The sequence below is a fragment of the Gymnoscopelus microlampas genome (genome assembly GCF_963454915.1).
Source record: "Gymnoscopelus microlampas genome assembly, chromosome: 8".
Lineage (NCBI taxonomy): Eukaryota > Metazoa > Chordata > Actinopteri > Myctophiformes > Myctophidae > Gymnoscopelus > Gymnoscopelus microlampas.
Window position 1 is genome coordinate 30,106,871 of NC_139945.1, and position 19,424 is coordinate 30,126,294.

The following is a 19,424-nucleotide window of genomic DNA, read 5'->3' on the forward strand; positions in this document are numbered from 1 at the left end:
GCGCATCACTATTGTCTTGCTATAGCTGCCATATAATCTGTTGGGTGCATGAGAAGATTTTGGATAGAGAAGAGACGGGGAGTCAGGGGAAGGGTGCCACAGTGGTGGGGAAAGCTGGCTTGTTTTGAAACACAATGGCTTGTTATCATCATTGCCCTTGTTTACTGGTATCACACAATGGAACTTTAACGTCTGCCCAATGTCAGGAAACAGTAAACAGGACATGGCTACCGGAAGTAGAAAGCAGAAGACAGTAGTCTCATGCACTGGGCATAACACAGTGAATAGGGTTGCCTCTCAGTAATCAAATACATTCTAAACAATGCGTTCATGGAGATGGGCTTGCGTTGCTTTTTGCTGTGGTCAGGGCATAACATGCAACATGGAAACGTTCCATTACGATGTAACGTTTTTGCTCCGACAAACGGAGGGACGGACAGACAGACAGATAGATAGACAGAAAGACGGAGAGGGACAAAAATTGATAATGCACAAAATATTGCTCCTTATTTTAACAGTGTCCCATCACACTTACCACTCTCCCATTGTGAGCCAGATGCTGCTCTCTGACGGGGAGGTCCGTCTCCTCGTAGATAAGCTGCTTGATGTCTCTGACAGCTGTGGAGTGAGGAAGTTGGTAGGACCTGGGCCCAATATACTCATGACGAACTGTCACCCATGGTGACCTGAGAAACACACACAAATAAAGACAATAACATGAAGAGAATGCCTGTTCTGGTGTGAGAGTGCTGATATGGCATCATGCTTTTTTAACAGAGAGCATACATAGAAACACAACCCGACTAACATATCTTGGCTCTGGTTGATATAGGCAGCAGATGAGTCTTGCTGAAGTCATTATTGATTATGGTTTGGGTAAAGAAGAAACCTGAGATATGCAATCGAGTCAGATTTCTCTTTTATTGACTTACTGTATTTGTGGATTTTAGCTTGCTAGCTCTGAGGGGAGGGGGGCATCCTCCAAAAATGATAATAATAAGATACTATTCAAATATTTTTAAAAGTGGCTCCTATACATATAGGCAGATGACCTATAGCCTTTTCCTGATGATAATAATAAATATGCTCTCTATAGGAAATGGGTTCACCTGCTATTTTGAGGAGCATCTTGTTTTACTTATGTTTTTCACACATAGTAAGTCTATAGATTAACCCATTAAGACCTGGAACTGTGTCATTTTTAGATTTGAGCTAAAAAGCATTATTTTACACTTTGGGCTATTCAAAAATAGCACCGAGTGGCACGCTACGAGCTTGTAGATCTACTATTTTTGAAAAATCGTGAAAATGTGTGCAAATCTTTGAATATATATATATTTTGTGATTTTTTTAACTCAAATCTTTGCTTCTGGGGGTCCGCGGCCAAATACATACAATTTTGGGGGTCCTTGACATGAAAAAGATTGAGCACCACTGATATAGAAAACATGCGTTTTTCAGAAAACTGTTGAGATTTAGGAGACATGTAGAATCGGCTTCAGGTCTCAATAGGTTAACATGTTGACTAGTTAAGTCATAACATAAAAAAAAACATTTGCTTATTCAGCAGGCCACTTGAAGGTGACACATCCACAGTGTAGTTAGCTCCAGTGAGTGTGTCAACATCAACAGTAAAGCAAAGTAAAGCAAAGTTTGTTGTTTACCCAGGGTGTCGGACTAAGCACGAAGCTTGTTTCCAGCCGGACCCTGCATGGAAGCCTTGCTCAAGGGCTATTCAGCGGTGATTCATGATTGATGTGATGAATTGGGGAATCGAACTAGGGACCTTCCGGTATCAAGGCCGCCCCTCTAACCACTAGGCCACCGCTGCCACTAAGTGATCCTCATACAGCCACCATTACAGGAGACATATGGTTATCACACCCCGTACAGTCAAGCTAGAATGAAAGCCAGTGATTGTTCTCTGAAATGAGTTACTGAAGAGAATATGATGTCATTTATGTTGTGGTGTGTAACATTTTTTCATGCCTGTAGGTGTTAATTCTCAGGTGATGAAATCATCAATACTTTTAGGACCTATAAAATAATAAGTGTTTAAGTGTTGTTACTTGTTATAGCTAATTTCAGTCTCATAATAATAGGTAAGTCTAAAATGTTACTGGTCACTCATTTATGAGTTTAATAGGACCAGATACATAGTTATACATTCAATTATTGTTTTATTGATTGAATACTTTATTAACAGTTTGCAAAAACAAGGCACGGTGGCACTGATTTATACAAAAGAATGCTAAAAGGATAACCCAGATAAGCCCTCAGGGCTTGTTTCCATTCAGCCAGGTCCTGTGTATTCAATTCATCGATACATTTAAAGACAAACAATAATATACAATAATATGCACACAAACAAAACATCATATATACGAGTAGTAATAAAAAAAAGAAAGATATTTACAGTAAAGCATTCGTTCTCAAAGTGGGGTCCGGGGACCCCCAGGGGTCCTTGGGGGGGTACCAGGGGGTCCCCAGCAAAATTATATACATATTTTATACTTTGGCTATTCAAAAATAGCAGATATACAAGCTCATAGCGTGGCACCGAGTGCCGCGCTATGAGCTTGTATATCTGCTATTTTTGAGCTTGTAGATCTGCTTTTCTTTTTTTATCGCGAAAATGTGTGCAAATCATTTAAAAAAAATTAAAAGGCGAACATTTTGAACTAAAATCTTTGCTTCTGGGGGTCCCTGGCACAACATATTTTCAGGTGGGGGTCCGCAGCCAAATATATATCCATTTGGGGCCACGAAAACGTTTGAGAACCACTGCAGTAAACAGTAGCCTAAATAAGTTGTGTTATAGTGAATGTAAGTAACTTACCATGGGTGTGGACAGTTCTCCATCTCTTATGAGCTGGTTGCTGCTATGTGTCCTGGTTCACATGCATCTTCTGCTGCCCTGAGAGCAGGCTGACTCCACACGGACAACCACTGTAACAAACGCAATACAAAACAATACCATGTTTACTATTTCTCAAAACACCTGCCTCTGCTGCTGTCTGTATAATTAACATAAAATGAAATTATAGCATAGGCTAGCCTATTTACGGCTACATAGAGAACACGATTATGTTTCAAATCAGTTTCCTGACTTTCCTCGCAATCGTATTGCCCCGCTCTGTCCCCTAGCTCTGGTCCGTAGCGTCAGGAGTTCTCCTTAACGCTATGTTACTGTAGAGCCGTTGCCCGCACACCCGCGGTAACGCAGCGGCCGCATCCTCTGGTCTTTAGTAAAAAATAAAAAATACACTTTCGCCACTCACCAAAATAAAGACGGTTTTAAGATATTGAAAGCCTACTTTCCTTAGTGGGAACACTCGGAGCCCCCCACCTCACGTCTAAAATACACTTTTTGACCAAAATGTAAAATCATTTAACAAAATGTTTTAGTTGCTCCACTGCGCCCCCTACAGATCCTGTAAATGGAAGGTTTCTATGGACCAGAGCAGAGCTATATTTTCCCCGTTACTCAGCCTCTCTCTAGACCGTTATTTGCACAGACTAATCGAGGTACTCACTTGTTTCCCTGCCCTGACCACCAAGGTTCACGTCGCTATATGATGCATTTCGGAAAATACCGTGTTTCTGGGACAGGCAACAACAATAGCGGGGCAACAGTGTTACTATTCCTTCAGTTCCCTCATAATAATGCCTTCAAAGGCGCTGTTCTAATAATGAATCCATTGCATGTGATCAGAGCTGCGGCTGTCGCTTGTTGTTGGCTGAGTCGCTGGTGGGAAGCAGTGTTGCCAGAGTTTGCGAGAGAACTAAGCAACCAGGTCTATGAAAACAAGCCCAAAAGAAGCGACTATTATCTATAGGCCACATGAGCACTTAACATTGGCTATTAGAAAATAGCTACAAGCTCACAAAATAGCTACAAGGTCACAACCACAACGCGTCATGTACTGTTCTCATGTCTTACTAAATAAAGTACGTCAATCAATCAATCAAAAGCTTGTAGATCTGTTATTTTAAAAGAAAATTGAATACCTATAGGACCCCAATGGAAACAATACCACAAGGACTGTTTTGGTGTTATCCTTTTAGACAACGTATTTGACTGAGATTGTGCTGTTTACATTTCTGTCTAATAAAACATTCAATCAATCAAAACCACAAAATCGTGTATGGAGGTCTTTGGCACAAAATATTTTCAGAAGGTTGGGTCTACACATATATATTAATTTGGGGGTCCTTGACATGAAAATGTTTGAGAAAAACTGGTTTAAACAACATTAGGAAACAAGCCCAAATAAGCAACCACACTTTAGAAACAAGCCCAAAAAACACAACCCGCAACAACACAATATTTACAAGCAAATTTACAGAAAAACAAGCCCAAAGTCGCTTATAATAAGCGGACATGGCAACCCTGCCTGTTGGCTGAGTCTCTGGTGGGACGCTGCTGGACTCTGGTACTTGTAGTCACCAGCACACTAATGCATTGGATTGGGCCGCTGACACATTGCAGTCTTTATGAGAGACATCTATGGAGCCAGCATGAACATCATCTGTTCAGCTGTCATTTTAAATTAGGCCATAAGGCATATAGTATAGGATTCTCATTTATCTTTGACTCATTTATAATTGAAGCATAGACTATCCATATTTATTGCACTAGGAGGCAGGCAGTGGTGGAAAAAGTACTCCCAGTCTTTACTTAAGTAAAAGTATCAATACTGAAATATAGAAATACTATGATACAAGTACAAGTCCGGAATTCAAATTTTACAAATATTTTACAAATAAAATGTTCTTTAAAAAAAGCAGTTCTCAAATAATTGTAGTGGAGTAAAAGTATAATATTTGCCTCTGAGATGTACAGTGGAGTAGAAGTAAAAGTACTGAAAATTGGAAATACTCCAGTAAAGTAAAACATACCTAAAAGTGTTACTTAATACAGTACTTGAGTACATGTACTTAGTTACTTTACACCACTGCATAGGCTATTAGCCTACATATTTATTGCACTATGCTAATTCATAAGATATCTGTAAAGAATACATTTGTTATCTATCTTACAATAGGCTTAACTTGCAATATAGCCTATCATCTTGTTCATGTTGGGCTGCAACAGTAGGCTGTAGTTTGTAGACTCGTATGATTTATGATCGTAGTCTATAATAAGAGCCCAAATGTCTTGCTAGTTGTACATGTTTATACATAACCTATTCAATCTGTTCATAAAATAGTATAATGCTTATTGTAAACACATAATAGCCTAAAAAGCTATTGCGGTGTGGTGCAGCACCCTGGGCCTATAGAAAGATGCAACGTAGAAAAATGACATCATCCTTTAGTTTCAAAGTCAAGGACTTCCAACCGCAGCTCTTTTTAACACCTAAAAACTGCAACATGTATGCTTTATACTAACTAGGCTAAAAGAAAACATGCACTTGCAGAGCTTAACCCATATGGATCTAGTTCTAGTCACTCTGCAAGGCCACTGTTTCCCAAACAATGGGTCGGGACCCTTTTATGGGCCACGGGCAATATCCCTTTTCCCAATTTCCTCCAATTTTCAAGAGATTTTCAAAAAACTAAAAACTAAATTAAAAAATGTTCAGAAATTAAAAAAATGTTTTTAAAATGTTTCAAGGGAAATTCAAAATATATATATATTTTTTTTTTAAGTAGTAAAAATATCCAATCTACAAGCTCACAACGTGTCACGATGTGACACTTTGTGAGCTTGTAGATCGGCTATTTTCACTATAGTTTGGGTCCCGAGAAAAAATACAATTTCTCTTTTGGGTCACGAGCTAAAAAGATTGGGAACCACCTCTGTACCAGGCTAAATGAAGAGAACGCGTAGGCATGTGGAAAACATAGTAAGATCATAACAAAGAGCATGATGCCAGTTTGTTATCTCTCTCTCTCTGCCGCAGTGATCACAAGGAAAGCATTACTTACGTTCGGACACAGCGGCCTGTCAGCAGCATCCCGGCAGCATCACGCACAGTGCGGCATACATCTGCGTCCGTCCGCCCCTCAGGGCCAGTGTTGCCAGGTTTGGCGAGAGAAGCAAGCAACCAGGTCTATGAAAACAACCCAAAAATAAGCAACCACATGAGCCGCTTTGAACAGTACAAAGCTCTACTCGTCGTCGGCTATCTGAAAATAGCAAATCTACAATCTCACATAGACCTGCTATTAAAAAAAAATCTTTAAAATATTTTTGAAACATTTTAACAACACAAATCTCGTATGGGGGTCCCTGGCATGAAATATTTTCAGATGGGTGGTCCGTGAACAAATACTTATTAATTTGAGGGTCCTTGACATGACATGTTTTGATAAACACTACTTTAAACAACATCTACGAAACAAGCCCAAATAAGCAACTTACCAGAAAAACAAGCCCAAAGTCGCTTATAATAAGCGGACATGGCAACACTAAACACCAGCCCCCACCCCACACACACACACACACAGCCAGCCAGCCAGATAGTAGTTCGCAGCCAGTCAGCAAAAAAAGATTATAAATTATAATAATACAAATAAAAGAGAGAGAGAGAAGCATATGAAACAATGCACTCCCCAATCAACTATTCCAAGATGCAGTCCTCTATGAGTCCAGATTGAAATATGACAGTCTTGTTGTGCCACTGACTGAACAAGAAGGATGGATGCTCTACTGCAGGCTGCACGTTACGCTGCACATCTCTTAAAGAGACACGGTTGGCCACACAGCCACAGTCAGTGGTGGAAGAAGTACTCAAATAATTGTCTTACTTTTCAAATAAGAAAACCCATTGTTCAGCAGCTTCTACTCCCTATCATTGATTATTGTGACATCATCTATCAGAACACCTCAGAGACCCATCTTCATGCATTAAATGTAGTCCACAATAATATCTGTAGATTTGTACTTGGGTGTCCCTATAGTACACATCATTGTGTACTGTATGATACGCTCAATTGGCTATCGCCTCGGGATAGGAGACATTTTCATTGGCTGCTTTTTGTTTTTAAATGTATTTACTTTAATTATCCATCTTATTTAAAAGAGCTTTTACATCCATACAGTTCAATTTATCCATCAAGACACACACAACAACCTTATTTTGACACACCTGGTATACAAAAAGAAATTGGGAGACGTTCTTTTAAGTTTAAAGCACCTACTGACTGGAACAATTTAGGCTACCAATTGCAATTAGATCAATTATTTCATTTCCTGTTTTCAAAATGTAGGCTACTTACTTGATTCACTTAAAACGAACTGTTCTTGCTTCTGATTTTTGTTTTTGTTTTTGATTGTATTTAGATCACTTTTTACTTTTATTTTCTCATTATTTACTTTAAGTTCTTAGTTTACATGTGTAGCAGATGTAGTACGGTCTGGGATGGTGTGAGAGCCTTTAAGTGTATGTCTCATGTGTATGTTTTGTTGTTAGTGAATGTTTTGTCATTGTTTGTATGTTGTGCCTGAGGACCCCCTGGAAGACGAGATGATACATCTCAAGGCTTGAGATGTATCATCTCGTCTTCCAGGGGGTCCTCAGCAAGGGATTTATCCTCTAATACATTTTCAAATAAAAAAATCTCCATGTTCTAACTTTTTTTTTTTTTTTTGTAAATTAACGCCCTACTTCGTCTACTTTCTTATGTCCAAGGTGGATTGTGAACACTGGTCCATATTTCTTTCAGTAAGTACCTCAACAGTAGAATTTCAGCACTCATGCGGGGGACCTGGGTTCAAGTCCCGGGTAGGACTGCAGCTTATAGAGCTGACAGACAATACAACTGTGGCAGCAAGAAATTAATGCAATAACTATTGATAGATCTCTTTATGATTAGCCAAAACAGTAATGAGAAACACATGTCAAATAGAAACAAGTTTATTAGGTACTGGAATGCATATTAAAAAGTACATTAAAATAAATATTATAAATACATCTCTGTGGGTATCAGGTTCCATTCCCCAGTTGCTTGAGTGAAGAATGTTTGTTCCAAGTGTTATTATTATTATTATTATTATACGGTCCAAATACTGAGACAAACTGTAGTTTTCTTGTTCTATCATTTCCTATACCTTTAAATCTGCCTTTGGCCTGTACTGTAAAATAATACACCAACAGTTATACTGTAAATGAGTGATGGTGATGACCATTGGTTCAAGTGCCTTTATCTGCACTATCCATTATGAGGACTGTATCAGCAAAGTTCTTGTTTATTATGAGCAATGGAACACATGGAAAATATTCTGCAAAAAAAACTATACTTCTTTTTAGACTCGACTGACAGCACACAGCCGATGAGGTGAAGGGTTGAGGGTAAATCCCACAGCTGGCGTCAGATCCAGTTCATCCTCTGTTACCCCAGGTGGAGAAGTGAAATGAAAGCGCTGGAGGAGAGAGGTGAGGAAGAGGAAGACCTCCATCTTGGCCAAACTCTCCCCCGGACATGCCCTACGACCTGAAAAAATAAGTTGTTGCAACAGTTAGAACTGTGGTTGAACTGAGAAAAAAATAGAAAAACTCTCCTCAAAGTGCAGATCTACGCCAGGCTGGGTTTCCTACCCAGGGCTATGTCAGTCATGGGCTGCAGCCATCAGAAAGCTGCGGGGGGATACAGTTTGTACAAAAGACGGTGCAACTTTCCGTGTTTTTGTCACCCCCCCATGGGCACAAGTGAAAGATGGAGGTGTGCTTGAGGCCCTTCAACATGCAATTGCAATATGGGTATGATTGGAAGTTGCATTCATTACTTTTTTTTGTAAGAAATAGGCCCCACTCACACATTTTTTGGCAATTATAGGTAAACGGTTAATCAAATCTGTGTTATGCGACCATTGTATCCTAAATGGTTATGGCAAAATAGTGCAACATCCAATACTGAAAAATACTAAGACATTTACCTGCAGAAAAGGGCATGAAGGCATCTCTCTTGACAAACTGACCCTCTTTATCCAGAAAATTATTGGGGTTAAATGTGTGTGGGCTTTCCCATTCAGTCTCATCATTCAGGACAGAAGCAAATAGAGGAATCACCGGAGTTCCCTGTTCGCAAAGATAACCGGTCTATTACAAAAGAAACAAAACAATGACTACTGTTTCATGTTTTTAGAGGAATATGTCATGCACAAATATATTCACTTAGAAATTGAAATTGTAATTTACCTTCTTGATGAAATAGCCCTGGAAGTTGACATCTTGGCTGGTGATGTGATGTGACAGAGGAACAGGCTACTCTCTGGATCTCATGGATAACAGCATCAGTGTAGGGTAGGTTCTTCCTGTCTTCTACAAGCACCTGACGACTTCCAGTCACCCTGCTAAGCTCTTCCTGAACCTCATCTTGGAAAACGGGAAAGGAATTCTACAATAATCCTACAGTTTCATAAGTACTTTAAATAGAATTTCACTAGAGAAAGATATAGTATTTGTCAGCTCATGTCTGTGATTAGATTTAATGGGATTGTCTACCTTGAATATGGGGGTACTTGGCCATCAACAGTAGACCCCATCTAATTGAATTTCCTGTAGTGTCAGTTCCAGCTACAAACATGTTGATCACACTGTAGAGCAGGTTGTCATCATGATAGTGTGAATCCATGATTCCAGAGCCCTAATATCAACAGACAGGTGACAAGATAAACATTATAGTAATGGAGTGTTGATGGGTATAATAGTAGCGTAAAATAACTACTAGACTAGATATTTTACCTCCAAACTGTTCTTGCGCACCAGGAAGGAATCTATAAAACCTCTGAGCATTTGAGGGTTCAGAGTTTCCTTCAGACCCCTAATTATTCTTCTTATCTCCTCTCTGTTGCTTTCAATGTTCTTCATCATGGTCCTCCAGGTTTTCATCCAAGGGCCCAGCCAGGGAAAGACATTGTACACCTATAATGCCATTTTAAAGTGAGGGTTACACCTACTCTTTCCCATGACATAGACAAAATTAATACAGATTAAAGACTAATAACAGATCTTAAAATCCACTAGGAAGATATAAGTGTGGGTTAGAGTTCCATTTGCTGTAGAACCAGATACATTGGATTCAAAGTGGGTTATTATAAAAGGTTCATGTTCCACAACCATTTGTTGTAAAACTAGTTTAGTGTGGTTAGAGTGCCCAGGTGTTATGGGCTTCGTCTCCCAGAGGGAGACAAAAAGCCCCCCCGGCCTCCGGGGCGAAGCACGCCCTTGGGGTAGTGACTAGTGGCGATCAGCCTCGTCCCTTCCCGCTCGGCGACACCCCCCCCCCAGCTTCGTTTTGTTCACATCGACAGAGGTGTGTGTGTGTGTACATACATACACACACACTCTACCTTAATACATTTACATGAAAATCATTAAGTGTACAGAGTACAGGTACGGACTGTTATGTTTCATGTTTAGTTCATTTGGCTTAGTTGTTAATCCGAGTTTAATGTCTTGAGGATATACTTCATACATTTTATCTTTTAAAACTAATACAAGTTGATGACATGCATGAATATGTCTTGATATAATGATATAACATTGGACGCTGCGTAAGTCACTGCCTGGGTTGAGTCAAAGGCTTTACCTGGCACAAACAGAGTGAGTCCATATTAGGTCACAAATATATAAAGGAACATTTATTTGTATGTGGCATTATGTTTTCCACAACCGTACAGATTTGGTTACCTTCATGTTTTTCAAGTGTGTCAATCAGATAATGACATTCCTGTATGATTTTCTCTTCACTAGTCTTCTTTCCCATGCCAAAGTCTTTCAGGTTAGTCAAGGCAAAGCGTCTCATCTCTTTCCAGGACTCACCATTGGACAAAATTATGCCTATGTACACAAAAAAAAAGAACAACATTATCCTTGCCCAAGGCATAAAAGATACTGACAAATGAACTGAGCTACACAAAACATACAGAACTTTACCATGTCCTTTAGTCCAGTCATAGAATATAGGAGTGATCTCTCCCTCTCTCCAAACTCCTCAGCATAGTTGACCAGAGCCTGTTTGACTGTCTTGTATCCTGCCAGGACCACTACTTTCTTATGTCCAAGGTGGATTGTGAACACTGTTCCATATTTCTTGGACAGCTATAGACAAAATGTGAGATGTGTAAAATGATGCTCTACAGAGTGCAAGTCTAACTAAATATATTCTAAGACACTCATTTGATAATAATGTTCACTTACAGTTAATATTTAACTTACAGTATGAAACAAAGCAATACATACGAGTAACACAATCTTACATCACAGAGGGAATTGTATGGTCTACTCAGCTGCAGTAAGTTTCCAAGCAGAGGCAGAGGCCTGGGTCCTGGAGGTTCCTTCTTTTGTTCCTGGGTGCTGGAGGAGAGGAGGTAGAGAACCAGCAGGAGAACAACAGCTCCCAGCAGAGTGACTGAACTGGGAGACTGGAAAAGATGATCTTCTAAAAGACACATTGTACTCAACAAACTGTCAACTTGCGTCCCTCAAGTGAGCTGGCAAATCGTGCTTCTCCTTCCCTAAACACAAGTAACTCCCTTTGTTTGTGGCTTCTCAGACTCATGGGGCATTAGGCCTAAGCTACACATGCAGCTGGAGGTAATAACTTTAATTGTGGGTGTGTTTCATTTTGGAGTGCTGGAAAAGAGCTGTCCATGCTGGCACACACACAGCAACACCTGAAACACACCTATTGCTTAAAAGCAGCTGCAGCACTCTGTAACTTTCCTCTTCTCCCCCGGATTTGAACCTGGTTTCCTGCTTAAGTGCTGACATTTTTACCATTGAGCTAAGAGAGCCGGCCTGCTTGCTCAGGATAAATTGAATCTGGCATCAGGTCAATTTGTGTCAGATCCTGCATCTAGGTCAGACATGAGCTTTGACACGATCTAAATGTCTCAATAGAAGAGCAGGGAGACAAAATACAACCATCCCAATTGTAGAAGTTATATTGTATTAACATACTCTATCATACAGATTGGACAAAATTACATTGTCATTGAGAATAAAGTTACATACTGAGGCTTTAACCCTGTGATCCCTATTTTGGCATATCGTTATAGGCAACAGCAAATCTACAAGTTCACAATACATTGGGACGTGTTGTGAGCGGACAGAGTCAGTATTCTAAACCACACTGGGAGGTAGACTGCAGGCACTTCTACTCAAGTCAAGAGAATGATGGAAAAACAATAAATAGGCTACTGTTTTTGATTTATTTCTACAGTTGTTAAAGATATGTCAATGTATACAATCCAACCAAAAACTGTGGTGGTTGTAGTTTGTCTACGACCTGCTCTTCTATAGAGAAATGTAATGTATATCCTGTGGTCAGGTAAGACCACTACTGGTTTACAAGTGATTTTGCATGAAGGTCAAAATGTAATTAATCCTCTGAAAGAGGCTTTCAGTTAGTACCTCAACAGTAGAATTTCAGCACTCATGCGGGGGACCTGGGTTCAAGTCCCGGGTAGGACTGCAGCTTATAGAGCTGACAGATAATACAACTGTGTAGTTATTTCTACATTGCGGTATTGATACTTTTCAGTGGTGTAAAGTAACTAAGTACATTTACTCAAGTACTGTACTTAAGTACAATTGTGACTGAGGTACTTTTAGTTTACTGGAGTATTTCCAGTTTTCACTTCTTTTTACTTTTGACTTTTACTTCTACTCCACTACATCTTAGAGGAAAATATTGTACTTTTACTCCACTACAATTATTTGTAAACTTTAGTTACTAGTTACTTTGTAGACATCAATTATTAAATTATAAAAACATACATTAGCCACTTCAGCCCTATTTTATTCCTAGGCTATTTGAAAATAGCAGATCTACAAGCTCACAACGCGTCGCATCGCGACCGTTGTGAGCTTGTAGATCTGCTATTTTCAAACATTTTAGTGCTTTTACTTTTGGTACTTTATGTACATTTTGATACTGATACTTTTGTACTTTTACTCAAGTAAATTCTGAATTCCGGACTTTTACTTGTAACAGAGTACTTCTACATTGGAGTATTGATACTTTTACTTAAGTAAAACATTTGAGTACTTCTTCCACCACTGCCAGGCAATTACAATTATTGCATTCCCTAAAGGCGGTTCTAACTAAGAGGGACAAAAAGCAGTAAAGTTTCAGTAGATGGCGCCATAACACCTCTAGCTTTTTTTTTGTGTGTGCATGGGGACCTCATCTTAAACAAGCTCAGTGCTTAATGAGTCTTCCAGTTGTTTAGTAAACCTTGTATTGTGAATTTGTACTTCCATGTACTGTTGTTCTCATGTCTTACTAAATAAAGTACAGTTTAGTAGACATTGTATTGTGAATTTGTACTTCCATGTACTGTTGTTCTCAAGTCTTACTAAATAAAGTACATCAATCAATCAAGCTTCCTCCTGACTCTATCTCCACCATGAGGAGTCCTTCCCAGCGGCGCTAGATGGCGCTAGATGGTCAAAACACAACGAGCTGCCAAGTCAAAAGTTTTTTTAAAGCAAGGGTTCCCAAACTTTTCAGGCCGCGACGCGGCGACCCCCCAAAATAATCATATTTATTTTTGAACTGGGGACCCCCACCCTGACAAGGACTTAAGTTAACTCGGTTCCACAGATAAATATTGTGGGAAAAACACAATGTTTGCCTCTTTCTTACATAATATTTGACAATTTGGCTAATTTGGTATTTAAAAAGCATTAAAAGAAGCCATAGACCCCTTAACAGACGACGTCACACAACCAGTAGGCCTATGCGCTCAATGAAACCCATTCTGTCAGGTCTCGCTAGGACGCACCTCCAAGATGGGGTTGGGGTGTGCTGAAACCAGCGCACCCCAAAACAACAGGTTGAGGTTGAGAATTGATTGCATAACCTATGCATCCAGTCTCAATGTTGGTAAACAAATAATTGGTCTATTTAATTGTCACTTTAGAAATGTGCAGATACCCATATTGTACACTTATACTGTATGTTGGGATTGTTTGCTGTTGAGTGAGAACACAATGTTGCACATTAAGATAAAATCATCATTCTGGGGACCCACCAAAATAATGTGGGGACCCCCAGCTCAGTTTGGGAAGCACTGTTTTAAAGAGTCAATGATGTGCTGCACGTTGTGACTCTGTCTCTGTCTAATACAGTAGTTTTTATCGCGAGAGCAGGGACGACAGTCACCGACACTAATGAAGCAGACAAATACAACATCAAAGGATACTAGCCCATTGGTTCTCAAAGTGGAGTCCGGGGACCCCCAGGTGTCCTTGGGGGGTTCCAGCGGATCCCCAGCTAAATGTGTTAATATAGCATCACAATAACTTTAACCTTTTATACTTTGGCTATTCAAAAATTGTCACAATTTGTGCAAACCTTTGAAGATTTTAAGCGAACATTTGTAACGCAAATCTTTGCTTCTGGGGGTCCCTGGAACAACATATGTTTTTGTAATTTATAATGGGGGTCTGCGGCCCCCAAAAAATGAAGTTTGAGAACCACTGCATGGGCTTCATTTTATAAAATCGGACACACATTCTGAGTGTGATTCGTAGCTTTGATTCACATGAACACACGCTGCTGCAAAATATTCTGCAATGTGGAGCCCAGCAGTGCTTCTCAAACTTTTCATGCCAAATTCCAAATTGATATATATTTGGTCGCGGACCCCCATCTGAAAATATGTTATGCCAGGGACCCCCAGAAGCAAAGATTTGTGTTAAAATGTTTGCTTTAATAAAAAGATTTTCAAAAATGTTCACTAGCTAATGTTCAAGATTTTTGAAAAATAGTAGATCTACAAGCTCATAGCGCGGCACTCTGTGCTGCACTATGAGCTTGTAGATCTGCTATTTTTGAATAGCCAAAGTATAAAAGGTTAAAGTGGTTAAAATTATTGTGAAATGCTATAGGCTATTAACACATTTTGCTGGGGACCCCCTGGAACCTCCACGAGGACCCCTGGGGGTCCCCGGACCCCACTTAAAGAACTAATGGCCTATGTTATGTTGCAGTTCGTATATAGGCTCTAGTCTGGTCATGACATGAATTATGAGTATAAATTGAATTAGTGATAACTGAGAAGAATAATAATTCATGTCATATTTTGTAGGGCTGTCCCCTGCACAGGATGCCTAACCAGGTTCTGTAAAATGAGACAAATTAATACATACATTCTTGAAAAAAGCCAGTTTAACAGTAGCCTATAGTCACATCATTATAACAAATTATTAACATAGATGTTTACGACCTGATTTGAACATGCCCAGACATGTGCAACTGACTACACAAATGAACTTTTGCCCTAGCTTCACTGTACCTACATTTTGATAACAGTACGTTTGTACTTTTACTCAAGTACATTTTGAATTGAGCTTGTAGATCTGCTATTTTCAAAATATTTTTATACATTTGAAAACTTGTGAAATGGGACAGTCTGCAGACTGAGTAGCCTACTTTCTACTACAGAGTATAGCCTACTTCTACATTGCAGTATTGATACTTTGCTTCAGTAAAAATGTGAGTAGACCTACTTACAGTTGTTCCACTGTGTGTGTGTGTGTGTGTGGTGTGTGTGTGTGTGTGTGTGTGTGTGTGTGTGTGTGTGTGTGTGTGTGTGTGTGTGTGTGTGTGCGTGTGCGTGTGCGTGTGCGTGCGCGTGAGTGTGCGTGCGCGCGCGCGCGTGTGTGTGTGTGTGTGCGTGCGCGTGCGTGTGTGTTGGGGGTGGGGTCGAGAAGACCGATTATAGACAGTTTAATGTGTCTGCTCTTTTTCTCCAACGTTGTCATATTATATAAAACATTCAGCGAGCCGCAGCCAATCCTGGAACAGTGGGATGACGTCATCTCATGTGTAGCTCATAGAGATGAAAGGGAGCGCAGTGTGGCTCCACTTCAAAAGCCAGACTGTGTAGATCCCATAGCCCGGAGGGACATTTGCGCTGTCATGTGTTGTTGTGGGACAACCAATGACATCGTCCAACAACAATAGCCTAATTCAGGGGTCTTCAACGTTTTCAGGCCAAGGACCCCCTAGCTGAGAGAGAGAGATGAAGCAGGGACCCCCTCTATATTGTATACAATTGTGTTTCAGATTCAACTTTTTTTGTTTACTTGGTCTTTTCTTTTTTCCCTCTACACCTATTACCTCTTTGCCAAAAATAGCTGATCTATGAGCTTGTAGATCTGCTATTTTCGGCTAAAGTTCTCCTCAGAAAAGATGCTAGGGGATGCTAGGGTTCAAGTTTAAAGGTAAAAATCACACCCTGTGTGAAGGTAGCGGCGCCTTTGAATACATTATGTCATCGATATGTGTTTATAATGTGTTTATAGCCATGTGTCATGTGAAGCTTGACCAATCACTTTGTTGACGGGTCTGACCAATCAGAGCGTCGACGACAGATAAAGTTAAATTGAGGATCTAACTTTAAATAACTTACCTAGAAGGAGACTTTAGCCAAATAAAAATATATACAAAAAAAAACATGAGGAAATAAAAAATAAACCTTGACATCATAGTGATGTCATGAATAGTCCCCTTGCCTGACAAATCACAACCTTGACGGGCCTGATCAATCAGAACCTTGACGGGCCTGACCAATCAGAACCTTAACGGACTCTTGGATTCTCGATCGTCTCTATCAAACCATTCTGTCATAACGGATGACTGGGTCCCGAACTCAGACTTTCTATACATTCACCCTTCATCTGTTCTTGTATCTTTCTCTTTCTATTCGTCATATTAACTTTAAATAACTTACCTAGACGGAGACTTTAGCCAAATGAATAATAAGATGAAGTCATTGTCATCGTTTATATAGACATCGAATTCTATATTCATGACATCATAGTGATGTCATGAATAGTGACCAATCACAACTTTGGCGCACCTGACCAATCAGAACGTTGACGCACCTGACCAATCAGAACGTTGACGCACCTGACCAATCAGAACGTTGGCGCACCTGACCAATCAGAACGTTGACGCAAAAGCCAGGCATAGAGGGCTAATATCCGCTCTATACCTAAAGGTATAGAGCGGCTAGCGCCGCTAAAAATCACACCCAGTGTGAAGTGGGCGGTGTGTGGTCATCACAACATGACTCACTTTAAAAAAAGGATAAATGACTTTTTTTTAAAGTCCATACTGCTATTCATAGGGCTGCACATGTGTCATGTGTTTCGCTAGCCAATCACAGTCCTGAATTTGCAAAGTCAGCCAATCACATTACAGTTAGTGGTGATGACACTAGCTGTAATGTGATTGGCTGACTTTGCAAAAGTATCGATTTGCATTAACAATGGAAGGGTTAGGGGTATACAATGCGTTGTAGACTATTGGCCAATCACGGTGCAGAATTGGTCAGTGACAGTGTCCAAAACTAACTTATAGGGGGCGGCTACACTGCCCCAAAAAAAGGAAATCATATCACACAAAGATTTGGCGGACCCCCTGTAATAACTCTGAGACCCCCTGTTGAAGACCCCTGGCGTAATTGCATTGGATAATACAAAAAAAATAAAATCTAATAAATGGAATTTATGGAATATACGAAAAATCCTCAGAATATAATTGCATAGGTTATTATAGCAATAACAGAGGTAGGCTCAGCCGGAAGACTCGTCCCAAAACAGACTGGCCCCCAGTGGTTCATGTATTTTGAGTATAAGGATAAGGTTAGAAATAAGTTTAGGGTTAGGCATAGTTTACTGAGGTTACGTTTGGGAATAAGGCATAGTTTACTGAGGTTTACTGAGGTTACTTACGTTTATTGGTGGCGACCGATACCGGTGGCGACCGTTCCGAGGCCGCTGGATTTGACCCGGGGCGAGCGTTCTGGTAGATCGGCTAAGGCTGCCTATAGAACAAAAAGGATAAATGGTAAAATGGTGCATTTATATAGCGCTTTACATTGATTGGGCCATTCACGGTGATTCACCCATTCACACACACACCGAAGGAAACAATGCAAGGCACCAACCTGCTGATTGGTTGTCAGGCTGGTTGCCTGACAACCAATCATCGGGAGCAATTTGGGGTTCAGCGTCTTGCTCGAGGACAGTGTCCTTGCTCCGCTCAAGGACACTTCGACACTAACTCTGGGGGAGCGCCCCAGCCCGGGATCGAACAGGGAACCTTGCGGTTTCCAGTTCACTCTACCCGGCCACTCTACCCCTGAGCCACTGCCGCCTACAATGGCTGAATACTTTCATTGAACTGGAGTTAATAGACCTACATTACTGCACTGTCTGTGAGTTGCAGCACACACCTAAATCAGTTGTTCTCAAAGTGCGCTCCGGGGACGCAGGGGCCAGGGGTCCTTGGGGGGGTCCCCAGCAAATGAGTTAATTTAGCATCAACATACACCTGTATTAAAGCATAAATGCGTATTATCCAGGGATCCTTTTAACAAACAAAGCTTCTCTCATGAGGTCTCTACTCTCTACGAAACCTTTTCAGAACAAATACATCAATTTTAGGGGTCCTTGACAATCAAATAACATGTACAAAGTTTGAGAACCACTGGTTGCCTGACAACCAAACGAGGAGCCAATAACAGCGCGACGGGACCGAGCAGGCATTCGGGGCGATGGGATCTAGACTAGACTAGACTCCACCGACTTTCAGATCATCTCCCTTTGGTCCCAGCAGGGCAGAGCAGGCATCAAAGAGCCACAGCCCTCAGATAAACCACACAAACACTGCAGTCAGAGCAGAGGGAGCACACACACACAGAGAGAGAGAGGGAGGGATAGAGAGAGATAGAGAGGGAGCACAGCGAGAGAGAGAGAGGGAGGGAGGAGAGAGAGAGAGAGAGAGAGAGAGAGAGAGAGAGAGAGAGAGAGAGAGAGAGAGAGAGGGAGAGAGGGAGAGATCACCATTTCAATGCGGATAATAGGGAATAACCACTCTAATTCTAATTCCATCGTGCATTTCCCACCCTCCATAAAAACTTTTTTTTGCATCCAGTTTTTTTTAAATTAACGAGAGCGATCGCTTGGTAGAAGAAAAAAAAAAGTTCTCTGTGTTGATCACATGATCATAATAATAATGGTACTGTTTTGGAGTTGTCTTTGATGTAGCCTGTGCTCGCTGATCGGAGATCAGATTACATGCTTCAGCTCCCTTTGATCTCCTACGGCGGCTGGAACAACCCAACGGGCTGGTTACTTTGTAGCGGAGCGGCTCACAGAGACACAGAGACACAGACGGGATCAGGACTGGGATGGTGTGCAGACCCTGACCCGGTGCACGATCATCTGCTTTAAAACTGTGATCCACCACCACGCGTTTTATAGCAGGTAAGATCTAGTTGTTGTTGTTGTTGTTTTTTTGTTGCAGTGGTGGGAAAAAGTACTCTTTTTTTTTTTTTTTTTACTTAAGTAAAAGTATCAATACTGCAATCTTTTAAATAATGTCCAGAATTCAAAATTTTACTTGTATTGAGTGAAAAGTACAAAAGTATTGGCATCAAAATGTGCTTAAAG

The 19,424-nt window shown here is 40.5% G+C and overlaps 2 protein-coding genes and 1 pseudogene across 3 annotated transcripts in view; 1 reads left to right on the forward strand and 2 right to left on the reverse strand.

Annotated features, from left to right (window-relative positions):
- Nucleotides 1-3,674, reverse strand: part of sacs (sacsin molecular chaperone) — a 36,153-nt gene extending 32,479 nt beyond the window's left edge. Inside the window, exons 1-3 of the mRNA XM_084065533.1 lie at nt 3,537-3,674; nt 2,840-2,949; nt 536-686 (exon numbers count right to left, since the gene is read on the reverse strand). Coding sequence (XP_083921659.1) covers nt 536-686; nt 2,840-2,862 — 174 coding nt within the window. The 5' untranslated portion in view covers nt 2,863-2,949; nt 3,537-3,674. The remainder of the gene's footprint in view (nt 1-535; nt 687-2,839; nt 2,950-3,536) is intronic.
- Nucleotides 3,675-8,254: 4,580 nt separating this feature from the next.
- On the reverse strand, nt 8,255-11,404 carry LOC311050544 (cytochrome P450 2K1-like; annotated as a pseudogene). The gene is made up of 9 exons: nt 11,210-11,404; nt 10,887-11,051; nt 10,641-10,790; nt 10,493-10,539; nt 9,693-9,872; nt 9,453-9,594; nt 9,147-9,323; nt 8,885-9,026; nt 8,255-8,442 (listed from the first exon to the last, which is right to left on the reverse strand). The product of its transcript is annotated as a cytochrome P450 2K1-like (transcript).
- A 7,282-nt stretch (nt 11,405-18,686) lies between these two features.
- The window catches only part of LOC311051132 (tumor necrosis factor receptor superfamily member 19-like), a 42,335-nt gene continuing 41,597 nt past the window's right edge, over nt 18,687-19,424 (forward strand). Inside the window, 1 exon segment of the mRNA XM_084065535.1 lies at nt 18,687-19,238. The gene's annotated coding sequence lies outside the window, so the exon portion shown is untranslated.